The 19,151-nt window shown below is 44.9% G+C and overlaps 1 protein-coding gene across 1 annotated transcript in view; it reads right to left on the reverse strand.

Moving 5' to 3' along the window:
* Positions 1-1,645: 1,645 nt before the first annotated feature.
* LOC111155906 (calmodulin-lysine N-methyltransferase) overlaps positions 1,646-19,151 on the reverse strand; it is a 376,866-nt gene continuing 359,360 nt past the window's right edge. The window contains exons 9-11 of the mRNA XM_022516370.1: positions 17,955-18,018; positions 7,802-7,933; positions 1,646-2,205 (exon numbers count right to left, since the gene is read on the reverse strand). Of these exons, the coding sequence (XP_022372078.1) occupies positions 2,128-2,205; positions 7,802-7,933; positions 17,955-18,018 (274 nt within the window). The 3' untranslated portion in view covers positions 1,646-2,127. The remainder of the gene's footprint in view (positions 2,206-7,801; positions 7,934-17,954; positions 18,019-19,151) is intronic.

Genomic DNA, 19,151 nt, shown 5'->3' on the forward strand with positions numbered 1-19,151 from the left:
TAGTTTTAATCACACAATAAGCATATTTCTTTATTAGGTATCTTTTGGTAAGAACAGCTCAATTCTTACACCATGTCTCAAGCTTAGGAAACTGTACATACCATTCCCAGTTATTATTATTATTTTTTTAAGAATCCATTACTTCAAGCTCACATTTTTAAAAAATAAAATTTCTCCCAAAGAAATAAACACTGGGTTTCTACACCCACGACACAAAAACGCAAATTAAATTCTCGCCAATTCATGTATTCTCGTGAGGAAAAAAAAAAAAAAGAAAAGAAAATTTTCTCTCCATTTCCAAAGAAAAGAAACAGAACAGACCATCTTAGGTGCTACTATGGGGATGGGTTTTCTTTGTCTGGTAGATTTAGTTGCAGCTTTTCCAGAAGAAATCATTTCTGCTGTATTTTCACCGGTAGAAATGGAACTACCTGTGTCGTCTTTTAAAACATTTCAAATTCTAATTTTTAAACAAGAAAATATGAAGCCAGTGTGCAACCTATACACTCGCCAAAGGAGAGCCGCCACTAGCTGAACTACTCAGCTAAATGGCTGGTTTGCATTGCCCTGGTCTTTATCTAGCACTGAGAATAGACTGCTGTTTTATCCAAAGAGGAATAAATTGCTGTTATTGTGATGTTAGCCCATCACTTGGCATTGCAATTCAAGTTTTTGTGAGAAAGAAATGTATGATCTAACTGCGACTTGACCTATGCCTTCCGAGATCCATCTAGGTGCTCTAATGGAGCAGAAAAAGTGGTGAATACAAGGACATGCAAACTGATGGTGAAAAATTTGTTTGATGATAGAAGTGAGCAGAGAAGACGTTTGAGAGTGGCTGTTTTTATGACCGTTAAGTTTGTTTAACATGCAAAAGGATTTGCCCCCAGTCTCCCACCTATCCCTTTCATTGCAGCCCACTAAATAACGAGCACTGCCTCGACTACAGATAGGAGAATACAGAGCTCCCCTACTAATGACATTACTGCTAAAGTGGGCCCAGATGATTCCTTACAGATAAACATCTGAATTTCCACAAAAGGCATTAGAGCTTCTCGTGGGTGCACTAGGCCAGGATATGCTTGGGTTCCCTGCAGAAAAGTCATTCTCTCTCAATCCTAGTAGCACCTATTAAATGTTTACCACATGCTCGAATCACAGCATACAACAATATGTGCTTCCTTTAAATCAGATAATTGTGTGATTGAGTTTTTAAAAACTCCCCCTGGTTGCAATCTAGTTTAGCAGCCATTTATTCAAAATTTCTCTGGCAAGGACCTATTTTGAAAGAGGTCTGGAGAACAGCAGCAGTTAGATGTGAGCCCCGATAAAGGCTCACTTTTCATTCATAGTCAGAGCCTAAATGTGCTCTTCTTGTACCTAAACAGATAATAAGCACTCAGCACACTCCTCCTCCTTGACACAACACATTGAGACTAATCACACATAATTGGAGAGGAGGAGCAGAGGGCTGGCCACGCTATTGTGTCCAGAGGACAAACGGTCAGTTTATGAGGCTTTGGGCTGATGTAGTCATTTCTTATACATCCATAGGGAAAAAAACATCCTGTTTAAAAGAAGAAAGAAAATGAGTGAGAGGGACAGCAAAAAAGGATGGCAGATTTAATACAATTAATTTGAGGGAGGTGAGAAAGATATGCTTTATTTATTTATTTTCTTAACCAGGAAAGAATCATGAGGTTTGCTGTGTTTACAGATTAAAAAGTACCACCCCCAAAATGGAACAAAGACCAAGATCCTTTTTTTAAAAGGGGGGGTGCGGGTGGGAATCACCAAAAGAAATTCTGTCTCAATTAGGAGGAAAAAGATTCAGCTTTCTCCTAAGTCCGATTCAAATCTCAGGCTGTTTGTGGATATTTAAAGACAAACAAAGGTTTGGTCCAAGAAGAGCAGATGAAAAAAGAGAGTCCAGGAGGGCTGGGGAATGATGTGAGTGAGGACAGGTGGACCCCAGAGCCCACATGTGGAATGTGGCAGAGATGGTGGGGGCTCACAGATCTCAGGGAGCCAACGGCTTGCTGCATAGCATACCCATCGCAGGTTTCTGTTTTTGTGAAAATACGCCCTGTGCCCTTGGTAGTTTCGTCTTTTGAGCAGCTTAATCTTCTATCCATTTTTGGTTAAAATAAGCAGAAGTGGGTAATGAAGGTTTTCTTCATAGACATCCTGGTTTTCCTTTTTCAACTGAAAACAATCATAGAACAAAAAGGGTAAGGAGACTCAGATTAGGATTTTTTTTTACCAGTAGTTTTTAATACTGAGTATAATGAAGATTTCTTACTTGAATATATTGTTCCGGTAAGTAAATCGCAAAAAAGCAATGCAAAGTAGTTCTCAGTGGCATTGGCAAGATAGGACTATGCATCCATCAAGCTGGAATCTTTCCTTGGGTAGGGGAAAGGAGGAGGGCAGGGTGCTTTTTCATAAATAACCGGACTGCATTTGTGACTTCTATGAACTGTGAGGCACTTCCGTGAAGGAAGAGCTGGAGGCTTGCTCATCTGCACCAGAACAGCCATTTGGCCTAGAAGTTTCTGCTCTTGGTCCACTCTGTCCCTCACCTGCGTCCCAGGAACAAGGCAGGCGGGCATTTCCGATCACTTGGAGACTGGCAGCACCCGGGCACAAGGGACAGGCTTCTGAGCCTAAGACATTTCAAAGGCTCTCTGGCTGCTTCTCAGGGCTTCTGATAGTAATGCTAATTTTAAAATTCTTTTCTCTGAGGAGGAAAAGGCAGAGCTTCCATACCATTCAAGTGAAGTTCTGAGGGCCTTTTCATGGTAGATTTAAAAATCCAGTCAGAGTTCTCAAAGCTAGAGTCCTCTTTTCCTCATCCGGCTAGAAGAATTTTGACAGCCATATTTATATTTGTCCTAGCAAATAGTAATTTGCTATTTATAAAGACAAAATTAATATTTTTGAAGTTGGTGTTTCTGAGCAAATTGTTAGTTCATTTTTTAATTGATGAGGGTCAGGAAACAGATATTACTTTTAATTATGCATCGACCCAATTCTTTTGTTGTTTTGAATCAGATTACCTCCCCTTCCCCCTGAAACTAAATGGAAGGCTCTAACCTGACACCTTCCTGGATTAGTATAGGTCTGGGGCATAGTACCTTGAATTTTTTTTTGTGCTTCTAAATCATATTCCCAAACTGTGACATACCCTCACTGTTAAGGACAAGAAGCAATGAGCCCGCTTTTCCTTTCTCACTGGGGAACAAAAAGCCAATCCTGTCTTTACTTTCTAATCCATTTTCATAAGAAATGATGACACAATCACGGAAGTAACTGCATTCTGTTTTCTTCGATGGAGTTTGCTTTGTTTACACACGATTCTACCTTAGAAAGAGCCTCTGGATTTGTGTTACTACCAAAGTCGTGACAGTGTTAATCCTAAACACACCGTCCCTTAACGTCACTCATTAAAAAAAAAAAAAAAAGGCCAAGAAAATGGCTTCCCAAACTTCCCAATCCAAACCCACTAACCAGGACCTACCAAATGTAAATACCTTTGTTGCCAGTTGTCCTAGTGATAGAAGGAGCTCACGGAAATATTTTACAGAGGGAAGAGGGGGCCAAGCTAGCTCAATTCTTCCTCAGGGATTGGGGATCAGGGAAAGTTGATTACTCAGCATGAGTCAGCTGACCTACTCACTCACAATGCACTAATATACAGAGACTCAAATGAGCTCTTTATAAAGTCCCTGAGGTAATATGTGGGATAAATAATTCTTCTGTAAATATGGGTTCGAAATCACTTTTAACTTGGATTCTGTGCTGACCTCTGGAGGCCAAAGCAGAGGCTTCCTTGCTAGAAGGGGCCAGGGGCCGGCCCCGGGTTGACTGTGAGCCCTTCCCGCGATGGGGAAAGAGCTGACAGCGCTCCCAGGCAGCCCTCTACCCCAGCAGCAGATCCGTTCTGAACCAAGGCTGCTAGGTGAGGGCACTTGAACCCGCCCGAGGCTGTTGGGAACTACTTGCTTTCGATGTGGGAATGTGATGGGGTGGAAGAATAATTCCCTTTACCCAGGCTGTACTTCTTTGCTCAATTAATAATTAGAATTTGAAGAAATAAAAAAATCACCTCGGAAAAAAAAATGAACAAAAAGCAAATTGTGAATAAAACAATTTTTCAATTTCAGAGGTTAAAACAGGGTCTTTGAGGACTGAACTAAATTATACAGCTGCTATTAGGGGCATTATGCCTTACTTCATAATTGGATGTAACCCGCTCAGCCTCGCCTCGGCGCTGCGCGAGCAACAGCAGCAGGAGCGGAGTTCAGACTGTTTACCCTTTACAGTATCCACAATTATCAACAGCCCACCACACAGATTATAAGCACCAGCCACTTGTAATGTGGCATTTTGAATAGATAAGCAGAAGTGCAATATGGCCATGCTTTTAACACAATGCACTGACTCCACGAACGAGCCCAAGCCTGTTTTCAGGGCTAAGTATAAAAAAAATACAGCAAATAAACACACCGGTGGTTTCGCAAAAGTTCAAGACAAAACCAGAAACAGAACCGTGGCATGCAGAATGAGATCTCGGAGAGTATTTGCACGAACCAGGATATTTTTATCAACTCATTTCAAGCCAGCTGTAATGGCTAAGTTAGCTCTCTCCCTTGAGAAGCAATTGGCTCATCTGAACATCCTAAAGGTTTGGGGCCACACCACGGGGCAAGGCGTTGGATTCCCAGCCTGGGGAAGACCAAGAGAGGGAAGGAGAGGGGAAGTGGTTTATTTTTCTTCTCCGTGGCCGTGAAGAACAGAAAGGCACTATTTTTCAAACACACTACACCTTTGGCTGCCTGGTCCCTGAGCACGCTGGCTGCATTGTATGGGCACAATTTAACAAAAGCACTGGCAGAAAAGTGCAGAATGGCACCGTTTTGATTACAGGCTTGCTTTTTAACGGAAATAAAATTTCACAGTTAACAATGAGAGGTGAAAAGTTTAAGAGGCAAAGCTGTTCCTCCTGATCACTGACTGTTAATCAGCTTCATGGGTGGTTGCCTAAATCTGTAGATTTTTTTTTTTTTTTACCTTGCACTACTGCCAAGACTGTAACTAATTTTTTTCCCCTGTTGTAAGAGGAGGGGTGGAAAACTCCGCATAGAAGCCAGCTGTGTATGAGTGACGTGAGGCACTAATGCAGAGGGCAAAATTAAAATTCATGAATCTCTTCACAACCATTTGTGTAACAAGATTAAGACGGGACAGCGGAAAAGAGCGGCATTATCAGGCGTCTTACAGTCCTCCAGCTGGTTACGCTCTATTCCAACACAGTAGGGCTAAGAGGATAACACGCAGCCTGAAGGAAAACGCGGCTCCTCCGTTTGCGAGCAGCCTCGGCCCAGGGACCGTGGGGCTTTGGCCAGAGATGGAGAGGAAGAAAGCTGATTGCCACGAAAGATGGAAAACTTTTAAGCCCTGGCTATTAGCACTATGCAAACAAAAGCGGCCAGGGTGGAGGTTCCCGGCGGCCGCGCGGTCCCCCGCGCGTCCCCGGAGCCCCGGGCAGGCGGCGGACAGGGGCCCGAGGGGGCGCCCCGGGGAAGAGCACTGGGGCTCGGCGAGGAGCGGGGGGCGCTCCCGGCTCTCCCCTCCCCGCACCTTGGCCCGCGGCCCTCTCTGGGCATCCTGCTGCTGCAAAGAAGACCTCCACGTGGGAGCCCGAGATGGGTCGTGCCAGCCGGTCACCCGCCAGGCCAGTCGGCACACAGCTATCACCGCGGCTGGAGCGGGAAAGCCGGGCATCCTATGCTTCTGGTACAGAAGGGACAAGAGGCACTCTCTTGCTAGAAGTAGGAGAACATGAGACCAGCTGCGACTGCCCCCCCCCCCCAGACGCCCCGGTCTTTAAAAACACACATCATGGGTTCATGTCTGTACCATTTACTTAGGGCACCCCAACTCTGCAGAATGTTCCCCTGGTGGTTGCACGTCCCGAGAACCAAATGCAACTCTCACTCCTCGCAACCTAAAGAGGTGGGAAACTGAGTTCTTAGTCCAGTGGCAGCAAAGTGGAGTATTTAACTTTTAAGCAATTATGAAGAGTTTAAAGACTAAGGCCACCTAGTTAGTTATGGAAATTTACTTTTGAGGGACGCATCAGTCCCCAGTTACTTATGGTGCAGTAACTGTGGGTATGCTGCACAATAAAAATGCAAAGGCATGCTGAGCCATTTTTGGACGGTGCTATGCTTGGCAGGGTAGTGTACTGCACTGGAAATAAGAGGAAGTTGCTGTCCTCTAGCCACTGGCAATCTTAAGTTCTAGACAAAGGAGAGGTGGCCACTCAGGACTCACAGGTACTAGTACACCTCCGACCTTGCAGGGTTGGAGAAAATCTTGCCTTTGCTCTCCTGATCTATGATGGAGAAACTGAAAGCATATGTTGTTCTAGGGTGAAGGTGAAAGGCATGGCATTGAAGCAGCCATCACCTGATCCCTGTAGCTCTAGCTTGACCCAGGAGAGAACCATGTTTTTGTCCCTTTGGGGAGAGGAGCCCACAGGGCGGGGAGAGACCCTTCCCCTGCTAGGTAAAGCCCTCAGAGCCTTTCTTTTTATTCTGGGGGAGGGGCTGCAAAAGGGAAAGCGTCATTCTAGAGTGGCAGGCAAGATTCAAGTACTCACTCGGTTCCCTTTTTATTTCCTGATCCTAAGCATAGGGCAATTCCACCATCCAGAGGAGGTGATTTAACCCTTTCAGTTCACAAAGCATCCTTGTTTCCCAACCCCCCACCCCAGAAGTAGGCTAAATGAAACCTTAGAGACCCCAGAAGAGCAAACCTATCTCCACAAAGCGAGGCTCTTCTTTCTCTTGCCTGAAGATCAGATCCACTTTGCATATAATTTTTCAAATGTCAATATGCTTCTGTATAATATCATAGTCTCGGGTAAAAAAGAATGCTATTCCCTTTTCCCCAGGAGAAATTTAAGGTCAGGACTTTACTTTTCTGGATTCGCAACTTGTAAAATCGTGACAAGTTCAAAGTCTTTTCCCAAGGTCAGACTAGTTCAGAGAAGGGAGATTTCTGTAAGGCACAAAATTACAGAAGTAATATATGATATACTAGTAAGTGTGATATGTATTAGCAAGGGTGAGATTCCTAAAAAGTTTTAAGTGTAACGCTTGTCTCTCAGTGTCCTATATTGCTCTATGCCTATAAATAATAAAAAGGCCAATAACATTGCTTTATGTAAGCAAGCTTAGAAATCACTCTCAGATAAGTGCTTTTGACCTAAATCTTGTAGCTCCTCAATCTGACATATAACCCCACAACTGTGAAATTCCATATGAGATTTAACAGTCTCAAACTGCCAACTGACCCAGCCATAAAGCAAGCAGAGATAAAGATTTACAGTCCAACATGATACAATTAGACATTCACCTTCTATTTATTTCAGTGCAGCTGAGCATTTAACCTACTTAAAAGCCAAAGGTTTTTCATAAAAATATAAATGCTTGTTTATCATTTGCTCTACACCACCTCCCCTACATCCTACAAATTAGTCTATTATGAATGAAAAGATTAGTTTGTTTTGGAGAAAGGAGTAAACAGGAATGGTTTCTGTAAAATCCTTCTAGACATGCAAAGATAAAAGATGCCTTTACCACACAAAATAATCAGATACAAATACCTGTTCAGAAGCAGCACACCTAAGGAGTACTTTAATCAAATATTTGGGTTACCTGCCAAAAAGACCATGATCTCTTCAAAATGCAATGCGGATTAAAGTGTTATCTAACACAAACAGAAAACTAACCTTGGAGTGGAAGTTTGAAATGTGTTCATCATAATTTTCATGTCTTTGGATAGAGAAATCAGCTTTTTCAGCTAGATTGCAAAACTGGTTTAAAGTACTCCCTCGGCGTGGGGCGAATACCATTGCTTTCCCCTAGAACGTTAAAAAGGAAATTCACACATTTTAGAACTGGAAGGCAACCAAACAGAACAAACACTGGGGGAAGCATTCAGTGTCCTGCTCTCAGGTAGGAAACACAGTTGTTCTTGAGACATCCACACAGGACGGACAGTCACAGTGAGAATAATTTCAAGGATAGATAAACATCAAGTAAGAAAAAAATATGTGTATCTCATATTCAAAGGTTGCTATGTTTTATCCTTTTCAAGTCGTGCATGCAATAAACAAAACGTGGATCGAAGTTGGTGTTCTGTACAAGGCACACCTCTCTTGGGTCCAAGGTTCAAACCATCAACTAGCTTTTAGAGTACCTGGTCCACGGCAGTGCCACCCGCCTGGAGACTCCTTAGCTGCTGCCAGCATGTCCCCAACATAGCTCCAGAGCATGTGGCAAAGGATGTTTATAGATATTAGTTTATTGTACCGGGGAAACTCAATACCAAGAAATCCTCTATAGAGACAGTAACTGTGGTCTCTGTTAGAGAATTTTCATGTTTCAGTCCTGCCACCAGCCTTTTCTGGGACCATGCCATCAGAGACAAGGCTCCAGGATCTTGGTTTCCAACTTCAGTGAGTCCTTCATAACAGTCATCATTAGAGCAAAGCAGCACCTCACGGCACTCAGATGATCGCTTTTCAAAGGAAGTGGTATAACGAGGGTAATCGGGCTTTTCTAAATAAACTGCACAACCTTGTAAGATTGCTGCAGCGGGCAGAATGGGCGGATGTGAGCAAGCTATGTACCAGATTTTTCAGAAGACCACTGGACAGGAAACTCCATGGCGTGCATTTGCGGATGGGTGTGTGTGGACCTTTCCTTGCCCTCCTAGACATGCACACAACAGCTAAACTTCAGAATCTTCTTTGCTTTTTGTTTAAGAGATGACTGTATGCTCTGTTAACTTCAAGGTTCTACTTCACTTTTATGAAATGCCACTTCAGGTTTTGAGGGAATCATGAAAGTATATCCCAGTTTCTTATGAAAGGTAGTTTCCTGTTTATTACGGCCAAGTTTTTATCGAGCGTCCACTCATGTCAGGAGTGTCCGCTCAAGGACAGGAATTCTATTTGTCTCGTTGACTCTTCACACCATCCGACAGTGTAGGCATCATCGGCTCCACGTTACCGGATGCTCGGAATGGTTGAAGAGTTGACCAAGATGACACAACTGGCAAAACATACCTACTTCCAACGCGGACGCTATTTCCACCCCACCTCATTGCCTCCTTATTAGTAATAGTGACGGCAATAATAATAATAATAATGGCGACCACCGTGCAGGGAGCTTCACGAACCTTCCCTTTCATCCCTTCAACCATTTTCTCAATGACTTTGTGCAGTAGACATTACATTTTACAGATGATTAAACATGTAACGAAAGCTTTGAAGAATATGAGGAGGAATATGTGGCAGAAGGGGTTCTGGGCTTAAAAAGTCTCCACCATCACACAGCTGTCACCCAGGAAAATTAGAAAGAAAACAAAAAGCCACAGAACTGTTGAGCTAGAAGGGACCTTGGGGAGGACATAATCCAATCTCCTCAGTCACCCCAGCTGACCCATCAAGTTTCCTCACTCACCAAATGGGAAGAACAAAGTCTGCTCTGCCCACCCCCCTACCCCCCTATGCCCCACCACCCCCCTGCAGCCCAGAGAGATCACGAGAATTCAAATGAGGTGATGAATGTGAAAATAATTGGAAAAGCATCTGAAAAGCAAGGTTATGTAGATTAGAAACATCTCCACCACTTAACAGTGCTGGTAAGATTTTATCAGGTCTCTCTCCCTCTCCCTCTCTTCTCCTCATTTACCTGCAAGAAAATACACCAATACTGTGTCCTGGACATCAAGTGTGTTTTCATACTGTGTTTACATAGACATGTACACACTCAGATACATAATTATAGCAGCACCAATCATGCCACTACACTTAAGGTTCTGTCAGCTTTTCCAATATTAATTGCTATTTTCAGGCGTTTTTCAAACTTAGCAGCGAAAATTCATTTTGATGCGAAACTAGATATAATACATGGTCTTGGCAGGGGAGCAAAAGTCTCCATAAAAAAAAAAAAAAAAACAGGCAATACCAGTAGGTCATTTTAGTCATTTTTAAGAGCTAGTTGCCATTCTGGATTTTTGAATAATGGAAGTTGTTTTATTTTGAAGTCACCTGCAAAAATTGTCTGACAGTTACAATCGAAGAGTTGATTTTTAGTAGCTATTATCTAAGCTATGTATCATAATGTTCACGGGGCTACAAGGCTCTTGGCTGGGCTGATGTTTACATTTATGCATCCACGCTCCCCACACCCCTAACCGCTTGTTGGTTGGGGTGAGCTGTAGGGGGACCCAGGTAAGCATATGGCAGCCCCCTCTACCCAGACATCTCTCCTTCTCTGGGTCTTCTTCCAGCTTACCCGTCCTTCCCTAAACACCCTCTGGAACAGCCGCTGCTTCCCCATCACTCTCCACCCTCCTCCCCGCTTTACTTTCGCTCTGAGTGCTCCTCACCACTAACACACATTACACCTTTGTTTGTGATCGCAGATCTCCTCCGGCTGGAGTGTACGCTCCCTGACAACAGGATCTTCTAGTGTTTTATTCACTGCATTTGCTCAGTGCCTAGTGTATAGTTGACTCTCAATCAATACTCATTGAGAGAATAAACTAAATCCAGATGTTGAAATAATTTGAGAAATTATCTCTTTGGGAATTCGAAGGCCACATTCTATTGCTTATTCTTTAGAAAAGATGTTCTGCAAGAAGCTCTTCCAGAGTCAGTGGCTCTGATGGGATTCCAAAGGGCAGCGTTCTGTGTACAATACTGTAGCCGCAACAAGGAAAAAGAGTAAGCAGTAGTTTTAATCTCTAATTACTCAGTTATGGGTTTTAAAATGTTTTCTTTTTCATTTCATTGAATACAGACACCTTTGAGATGTGAATCAATATTGAGGAGGGACAATCGTACATCAACCATTCATTCAATAAACAGTCACGGAGTGCCAGCATCCACCCCATCAGGAACTGGCTTTCGAATTCCCATTGTCCCCAGTGGAGCAGGACACTGCTGCAATCAGAGAAATGCGCCTTACAATTTAGGCTGCAAAAATCCAAACAAGAAAAAAAATATAGATTTCAAATTAGCCCATCGCTTTAGAAAAATTATTTTCAATTTACTAAAGCCCAACTTTCTAGGCATTTGAAGTCATAGACTCATCTTAAACTCAGAATGAACACTCAATTGAACGTAAAATTTCGACTGATGGGCAGAAATTTGAGAGAATTCATTTATCCCGAGAGAGGAGAGAGGAGTATTTCCACTAAACAGCAATGATATTGTTTACATCGTGAGCTCAGTTGTTGTTATTTTGCTAGACTAATCTATACTCATATATTAAAGGGTATGTACTTCAGGAAAAAATAAGTATGCTTCAGATTTCTTTTAAAAGGAATATGCTATGCCAGTGAAATGCCTTTTTTCCTGTTCCATTTCTAGGCAACCAACTATTAAATGCCAATTACATGTTTAAACTTATGTTTATTTTTTCTTTACCTGGTTTCTGAGATGCCGCCTTTCCCTGCTTCCTCCCCTACATCTCTCTCAACCCCCTTCCCTGGCTTCTCCATCTGCCCCTTGATTGTCAGTGGTCCCCAGGGCTCTGCCTACGTTTTCTCCCTCAGCCAAGAGCTGAAGTCCATGACTTCAGCTCTCACTGATATATCAACACTCCCGAGTATGTATCTCCAGCATTCACCAAAGTCCAGGACCCACCCCTGTTTCAGGTGCCTCCTAGGTCTCTCCATGGGGACGTTCTGCAAGTACTTTTAACTTATTCTGTCTACAGTGGAACTCAGTACCTTTGGCCCCAAACTCCAGATTAGACTCCCTGTCCCTGGGATGCCTCAGCTGACCACTCCTGGCCTCTACGGTGTGCCTCCTCCTTGCCAGGCTCTCCTGCTCTCCACTTCCACAGCTTGCTCAAACCGCTGCTCTCTCCCTAACACACTGTCAGGTAACTGCTCGCTTGTTTGTCTCTCACGCTAAACTGCGAGCTCTTTCGGGGCAGGGTGACATTGTATCTTAGTCAATACTCAGGTCTTAGCACAGCCTCTGGCATCTGAGAGGCACCCAGTAATTGTCTACTGAATGAGCTCCTCCGTGAATATCCCCTCAGTCCCCTCTTCTCCACCTTCAGATCTCCACCCTCTCCTAACTGGACAATTCCATGTAAAAGTTGGTTCATGATGGTGCCCTGAGGAGCTCTGCGGCTTTCAGGCTCTCTCTTACTCCACTGCAGCCTCTATGCTGGCCAATCTGATCTTTCTAGAACCCACATCTGACTATACTACTGCTCAAACACTTTCAGTGGCTCTCTTTTACCCAGATAATAAAGCCCAGTCTCTTCACGTAGTGTCCTCAGCCTTTCATAAAATGGCACCCCAAACCAAGTCTTTCCTTTCATCTCCTGCCCTTCCCAACCCTAACCCCCAAACCACACAGATTCTCACAGTCTAGCCAGGGCAAACTTCTCATGTTGATCCCAAAACACAACATACTTTTTCATGCTCTGGACCTGTGAGCGCCGTTCCCTCCACCAGGGACACTGTCTTCTAGACCCCTTCCGTGAAGCTTAGAAGCTTACTATTCAGCACCAAAGGAAAATGCCACTGCCTCTAGAGAGACCTTCCTCAGGCAGTCAGTCACTCTTTCTGGTGTACTTATCACCTTGCGTTGTAATTCCTGGTAGCGCAGGCACTAATGTGTCCTCGTAAACGGAGATTCTCCCGGCGGTCATGATCCGTGTTTACACCCACACCTCACATTCCCAGCACAGTGCCACAAACTGAGTAGTTGCTCAACAAATGTTTGTAGTATCGAGACAGAGTCCAGATCCTTGAGTATCTCCCATTCTACAGAAGGTATGAATTAGAAAGATTGTCAAAACAAATAACAACAGCCCCACTCTATGACCCAGGGCTGGGCTGTTACAAGCTGTTTTACACTGTCTACTGTGATTCCGTGTGTGTGTGTGTGTGTGTGTGTGTGTGTGTGTATGTGTTACATGTCCATGAGCAGATTATAAATTCTTTGGGGGCAGAGACTCAGTACCATGCATGCTGAATAAGCAGCTGGGTAGATTTCAGGAAAGAATTTCTAGAGCCAGGCCCCTACTCTGAGGGTCTTAAAACCATCTGGGGACTCTTCCTACAAACTTGAGAGGCAGGTATGGCTGAACAGAGATTCTCTGTGTTCAAGAACACAGGTGGGGGTGGCGGTTTGTGGGGCCTCTGACCCAGCGAGCCAGACAGGAACAGAGGGGCCTTCCAGGACCATCTCAGTTCACTACCCTGAGCCCACACTCACAAGGCATTTCCCTGACATTACAGAGGTTTGTACAGATGTGTGGAGAGATGGATGTTGGATTAAAAAAATTAAAAAGGAGGGGTGCCTGGGTGGCTCAGTGGGTTAAAGCCTCTGCCTTCGGCTCAGGTCATGGTCTCAGGGTCCTGGGCTCAAGCCTCGCATCGGGCTCTCTGCTCAAGCAGGGAGCCTGCTTCCTCCTCTCTCTCTCTCTGCCTGCCTCTCTGCCTACTAGTGGTCTCTGTCAAATAAATAAATAAAAATATTTAATAAAATAAAATAAAAATAAAAAAGGAGGAAATCTCTCTGCTCTTCTAAAACCAGAGCCCACGATTTACATTCGTGGCCCTCCTTGCGTCCGGGTGAGGCTGCAGGAATGTGGCAGTTAGTTCAGGCCAGTTTCTAAAGGTTAAATGAATTCCAAGGTGATATTTTTGAATACTTGACGATTGGTTCGCAGCAACCAGCTGGAGAGCTGTCAGCACTGCGTCTTCATCCATTTCTTAATGGTTCTGAGAAAATTCACACTGTCTAGCTGGCTTGGTGTCCTTCCCCACACCGAAAGCCATTTCAGAGGAATATTAGTGGATACCATTTGTTGGTTGTCATTTCCAGGCTAAAGTTCAACTTGCAGGTTGCCGTGGCTGTATTTTAAATTACATTCTGGCCCTCTGATATCAGACACTGCTGATGTTCTTTAAAGATCACAACAGCAGGGGGTTACCTGTCAATCACCAGCAACACGGAGCCACTCACGGGAGGGAAAAGGTTGCAGGGGGGCGAGGGGCAGGGATGGGGGGGGAACATTGCTTCTTGGAATAAGTAAATTTTGCTGACTTCATTCCTTTTTAGTACCTGTTCTTTTCTTTTTGCCTTTTTGAGTTTGCTAGAAAGTTCCTTGTAAGCAGTCTGGCAGAAGTCAAGAGTTTCACAGCTACTCTCAACCCGCAAGTTGAGGAAAGTTTCCATGTGGGGCCGGCCGCAAACACTTCCTGTTGAAATCTGGGGCTTCCTGTAGTGACTCAGCAACCACAGGTACCTGTGTGGCTGAGGATCCAAGCCAAGCCAGGAGCCCACCTTGGTGGCTAGGCTTTCTCTGGGGTTGGTCCCCCTCCCTCATGACTCTGTTACAAAAAGGGAAAAGCAGGAAAACAACTCCTCTCCATCTACTTTTTTTGCGACTGGGTTGTAGGACTCCAGACCACTGATTTGCCTCAGCTAGACATCAAGGAACCCCACGCCCCAAAATGGCAGACTTGTTTCTTCCCCCAGCTAGGCACCTGAAACCTCTTGTTCTCCCCTCCAGCAGTAATCGCTCCCTGCTTGCTCTGTCTGCAGTAAAAAGTGTCCTCTCCATCCAAGTAGACAGTCCTCTGGGGACAATGAGGGGCTGATGAAGGCCTGCGGAACACAAGTGCAGGGGACGTGCAGCATGCCCAGGTGTATGCAGAAGCCACCAAAGTCTGTGTCTAGAGAAGAGTGTATCCCCAACCCCCAACAGCATTTCTGCAAGGAAGATGCCCCCTGTATTCTGTACTCCCCACGGTCTTCTCTGGGTCTTTTTCAAGGTGACAAGAGCTAACACAGATTCGGAGCCCGTCATGCGCTAAAGCTTTCTGACGCATTGGCTTGTTCCCCCCCCCCCACCCCCCGTGTTACAGATGGGGAACCCAACAAGTGGCAAAGCCCAGATCTGCACCTTAAGCTTGCGGACTCTTGGGTCCAAGCATACCTTCCCACCGTGAGGAGGACTTAGAAGAACACAGGGTGAGAGAGGTAGTTCCAGAGCCTGATAGTGCTAGTTTGGGCCTGGAACTCGGCCCTCCTGTTATTCAGGCCGAAGAGGTCCTTTGGACGCGTGTCTCACGTGGCTTAACCCTGACTAGCTAAGGCGGTGATAAAAAAAGAAGCAGTCTTCATTCTGGAACGCACCTTGTGTGCCAGGCGCTGTGCTAGGCATTCACGTCGATAACTATTGCACTTTGGCCCAGAGGGAGGACTTATTCCTCCCTCACCCCGACGTGATGAAGCTCCGGCTCAGAGAGCCTTGCTAGCAAGAGCAGACTTGGGTCTTGTATGCAGATACCTCTGAGTCTTCCCACCCTCCACCCTAGCTGCAGACACTGGGCCTCCTGCGAACCTGAAGCATTTGGCTGAAGTGCCATTTTTCCAGAGCACCCAGAGAACGTGCTGTATCTGCCACTGAACTCGTTGAGCCTTGAATTACCAAGAACTCAGCAGCCACCAGCGCAGCCTCTGAAGTTGGCTCTTTGTGGGCGTCCTGTGGCACTTACAGCACCCAAGCCACACACCACGGAGGAGTTGTCTTGGACTCAAGAGAATGTTAAAAGCAGCTCTCAGTGTAATGGGGTAAACCTTTAATGATACCTTAGTCTTGGACTGTGATTTCCACGACACATGCACTAGCAGGGGGAGAGCCTCTGGAAGCAGAACAGCCGGTCCTGAGAGCTTGGAAGGGGAAGGGTTCAGTTTTTCCTCTGGTTACCCCCAGCTCTGGGAACCCTTCTGGCCCACTGGCACGGGAGATGGAGCTGCCGGTGGTCACTGCCAAGTCTATGTGACTCTTCTATGGCCCGCCCGGTGAAGGCCCTGGGAGCGCAAGCGGCCTGCCTCCCCAGAACTCCCAATGGGGATGAGAGTCCTGAGCAGTCATTTCAGGATATCCATGTGCCACTCACAGCTTGGGGTTCTTCTCTTCTGGCAGCTCTCTGACACCTTAGGCTAGACTACCCGGCAGCCTTCTGCAGCGGCCAGCCAAGAAGGGGCCCGGAGCGAGGGCCCCTATTCTCATTTGGAATGCTGCAGTCTGGGCAGGCCCCTCTGATCTGGCCTCCCGGCTCCTCACATAGGATGAGCAAGCACCACCTACCCCAGGGCCCTGCCTCGACCTTCTCCCGGCTACGGGTGAGTATCAGCTGTCACTAGGAGGGCGGTCATGTGCGGCCACACTTCAGACAAGGTTCGGGGTTTAATAAATGATAAGGGAGAGCTGCTAGAGATTCCAGCCCAATCTGCACTTCGGACTATTCCCAGCCTGGACGGGTTCTGTATTGTAAATCACTCACATGATTCACAAGAGATCCTAGGCAAACCACGCAAATCCCTGCAAAATGGAGTGCTTGCCACAAATAGGCTTTGGAGGGTGTTGGTGAAGTACAGTTTGTGCAGCGTGAGATCCGGGAGTCCTTGAAAGCATTGTATTTATGTATGATACATTTTTCACAGAGGCCTTTATGTCCAAGAATCTCTGTGCCCTCTCTGAAAATCCTGACCTTGCAAATGCTCACAAGACTCACCCAAGGTTAACAGGGGGATGAAGAGGCCCCCAATTCCTTCTTCGACCCTCAACTTGGGCTGCTCACTCAACCGTGGCTGCAGCCATCATAGCTCGGAGCGCGCCCCTTCCTTGCCTCAAGACCTGCTCCCCACCTCACAGGGGGAACTGAGAAGGCCAATTTAATTTAATTGATTACCACTTACCAAGCGGTGGTTACTCCTCTGAGAGGCCTATTTAAAGTTTCTGAGCTATACAGAGATAACAAAATAAAAAGCAACAGTGTAAGGCAAAGGACGATTATCAAATTGCTCTGGGAACCTTCAATGTGAAAAAGATATAAAAGAAAGATTGAAAGGTATTAGTCTCTAAGTCTCATTGAGGTCAGAAGACTAGAGCAAACCTTCGGAAAAAGACTTTCGAAACAAAACTTCAGAAAATACTTTACACACACACACACACACACACACACACACACACATACACTGCAGTCCTTTCTCAGATAAATATGAGTTCCTGTCTTAGACTGCATTAACATTGTTAACCTATTTTAAATTCCTATGGCACAGCAAGAGTCTTACATACTTATAAGATTTTTTTTTTTTTTAATGCATGAGCTTTAAACTCATTTTCTTACTTTAAATAGATGTATATTAACTCTCTGGTTAGGCTGCAGGACCTCCTAGCTTAGTGTAACAGCCCAACAAAATAAGAGTGGCTACAAACTCTGTAATTTACTCACAGGCATAAATGGATATATAAATGTAAAAATGTGCACAATATTTTATGCCATGCTTGGCTTCATTGTGACCTAATGTTTATAATATGTAAATAATGGCTTCCTTTTAAAGCAAAGAACTTTTAATATACAGATTCATCTGAAGTCCTTTTTCTTTGATATAAACAGAAATAAAAAGAAAAAATACTCTTTTGCAATAAATAAATACCCAATGACAAAGGTCACCACTGAAGGGATTTAAAATGACAGAAGTCAACAGAAAACTTTCAATATCATACTTCTACTTTAATATGAAGATATTGTTATCAAAGGAAAAGACTCAAGAAATTCTTTGATAAAAATAATCTCACACTATCTTTGAAGCGGTTTCATTTATTTTACTACCCACTGTGTTCCTTATCAGAAGGCCAAGGGTAAGAAGTTTCCTAGTTATGATTAGGAAAGAATCTGATAGATCAGAAGACCCAATTGAAGTTGGACATAATAAGTATTAAAGTATTACATGACATTAATCCTGCCATTCCATTACTCTCTCCATCTTTGTGCACAGACTAATTATTCTGAAGCCAGTGTTCAGGAGAAAATAGAAACATACTTACTCTGGGCTGGAGTAATCTCTTTATTGCATCAACAAGGCTGGCTCTGTACTGGTCCAGAAAGAGGCTGACATTGAGAAGAGAGCAGAATCCAGATTAAACTGGGTTTCCAAGTCTAATGATACTAATGGAGGTAAGCACAAAGCTAATTATACATGTTTACGCAACACCAAAGGGGAGAAATTGTTTCCTTCCATTCAAGTGTCTCACTGGAAGAAAAAAAGATTGTGGTCAGTGTTATCCGACCAAAGCCAAGTCATCAACATTCAGTTGGCCAAGATTCACACACGACTGGGCCATGTGTTAATGTTAAAGGGACAATGTCTAAGCTGCTCTTTGGAGGAATCATCTGGTTGAGATGAAACTCTTCCCATCATTAGAGCCCAGTTTCTGTAGACCTGGGCCATCGGTCCACTGAGGGTACTGTGAGGTCACCGTCCAGAAACTAACACCAGCCCTATGATGCCCAAACCATGGAACAGATCTCAGGTAGCAATGGTTTTTGGTGGCCAGGAGCAATACTGAGGTCAGACTCAACCAGTGACCCAGGAGTAAACAGTTCCAAGAACAAAGACCATATTTGGGCTAGATAACACAGAGGCCATGGCAACTCTGGGGTTTTCTCTCCCTTAACCTTCATGTTGATTTTTTTTCCAGTTCACTGTGATTTTTCATCTTTCTCCTCTGGTCTTTTGAGAATTTCTGTTAGTGCTCTGTCACCCCTCTGGTGGGTCCATCTGAGTCTGTCTTCACCAGGCCTCATCTTGGAAGCCTGGGGAGATTTCCCTTGTCTGGGACTCGTGGGGCAGAGCTTTAGCAGCCTTGTGCATCAGCCATCCCATGAGGGGCCTGAGCCCTCCTACTCCCATTTCTAATGCTGTAGTTTGCTGTGGACCCCTCTGCCTTGGTCTCCCTGCTCCTCACAAAGGGCCCTACCTCATCCTTCTCTGAGCTAAGGGGAGGTATGAGCTGTCAGTAGGAGAGCTGCTGCGTGGAGTCACACTGCAGGCGGGGTTTAACAGCACTCTGGCTGACCCTTCTGCTAGGTGTAGCCTCCACACAAGGCCTCAGTTTCCTGGTCAATAAAGGGCTACTTAGGCAGCAGTGGTGGGCCTTACGTCAATCATACATATTAGCTGACAAATATTTGTGGAATACCTGCTACATGTTATGGGCTGTTTTAGGCACTGGAGACAAGCT

The sequence above is a fragment of the Enhydra lutris genome, unplaced genomic scaffold (assembly GCF_002288905.1).
Source record: "Enhydra lutris kenyoni isolate GAN:26980312 unplaced genomic scaffold, ASM228890v2 scaffoldscaffold44, whole genome shotgun sequence".
Classification (NCBI taxonomy): Eukaryota; Metazoa; Chordata; class Mammalia; order Carnivora; family Mustelidae; genus Enhydra; species Enhydra lutris.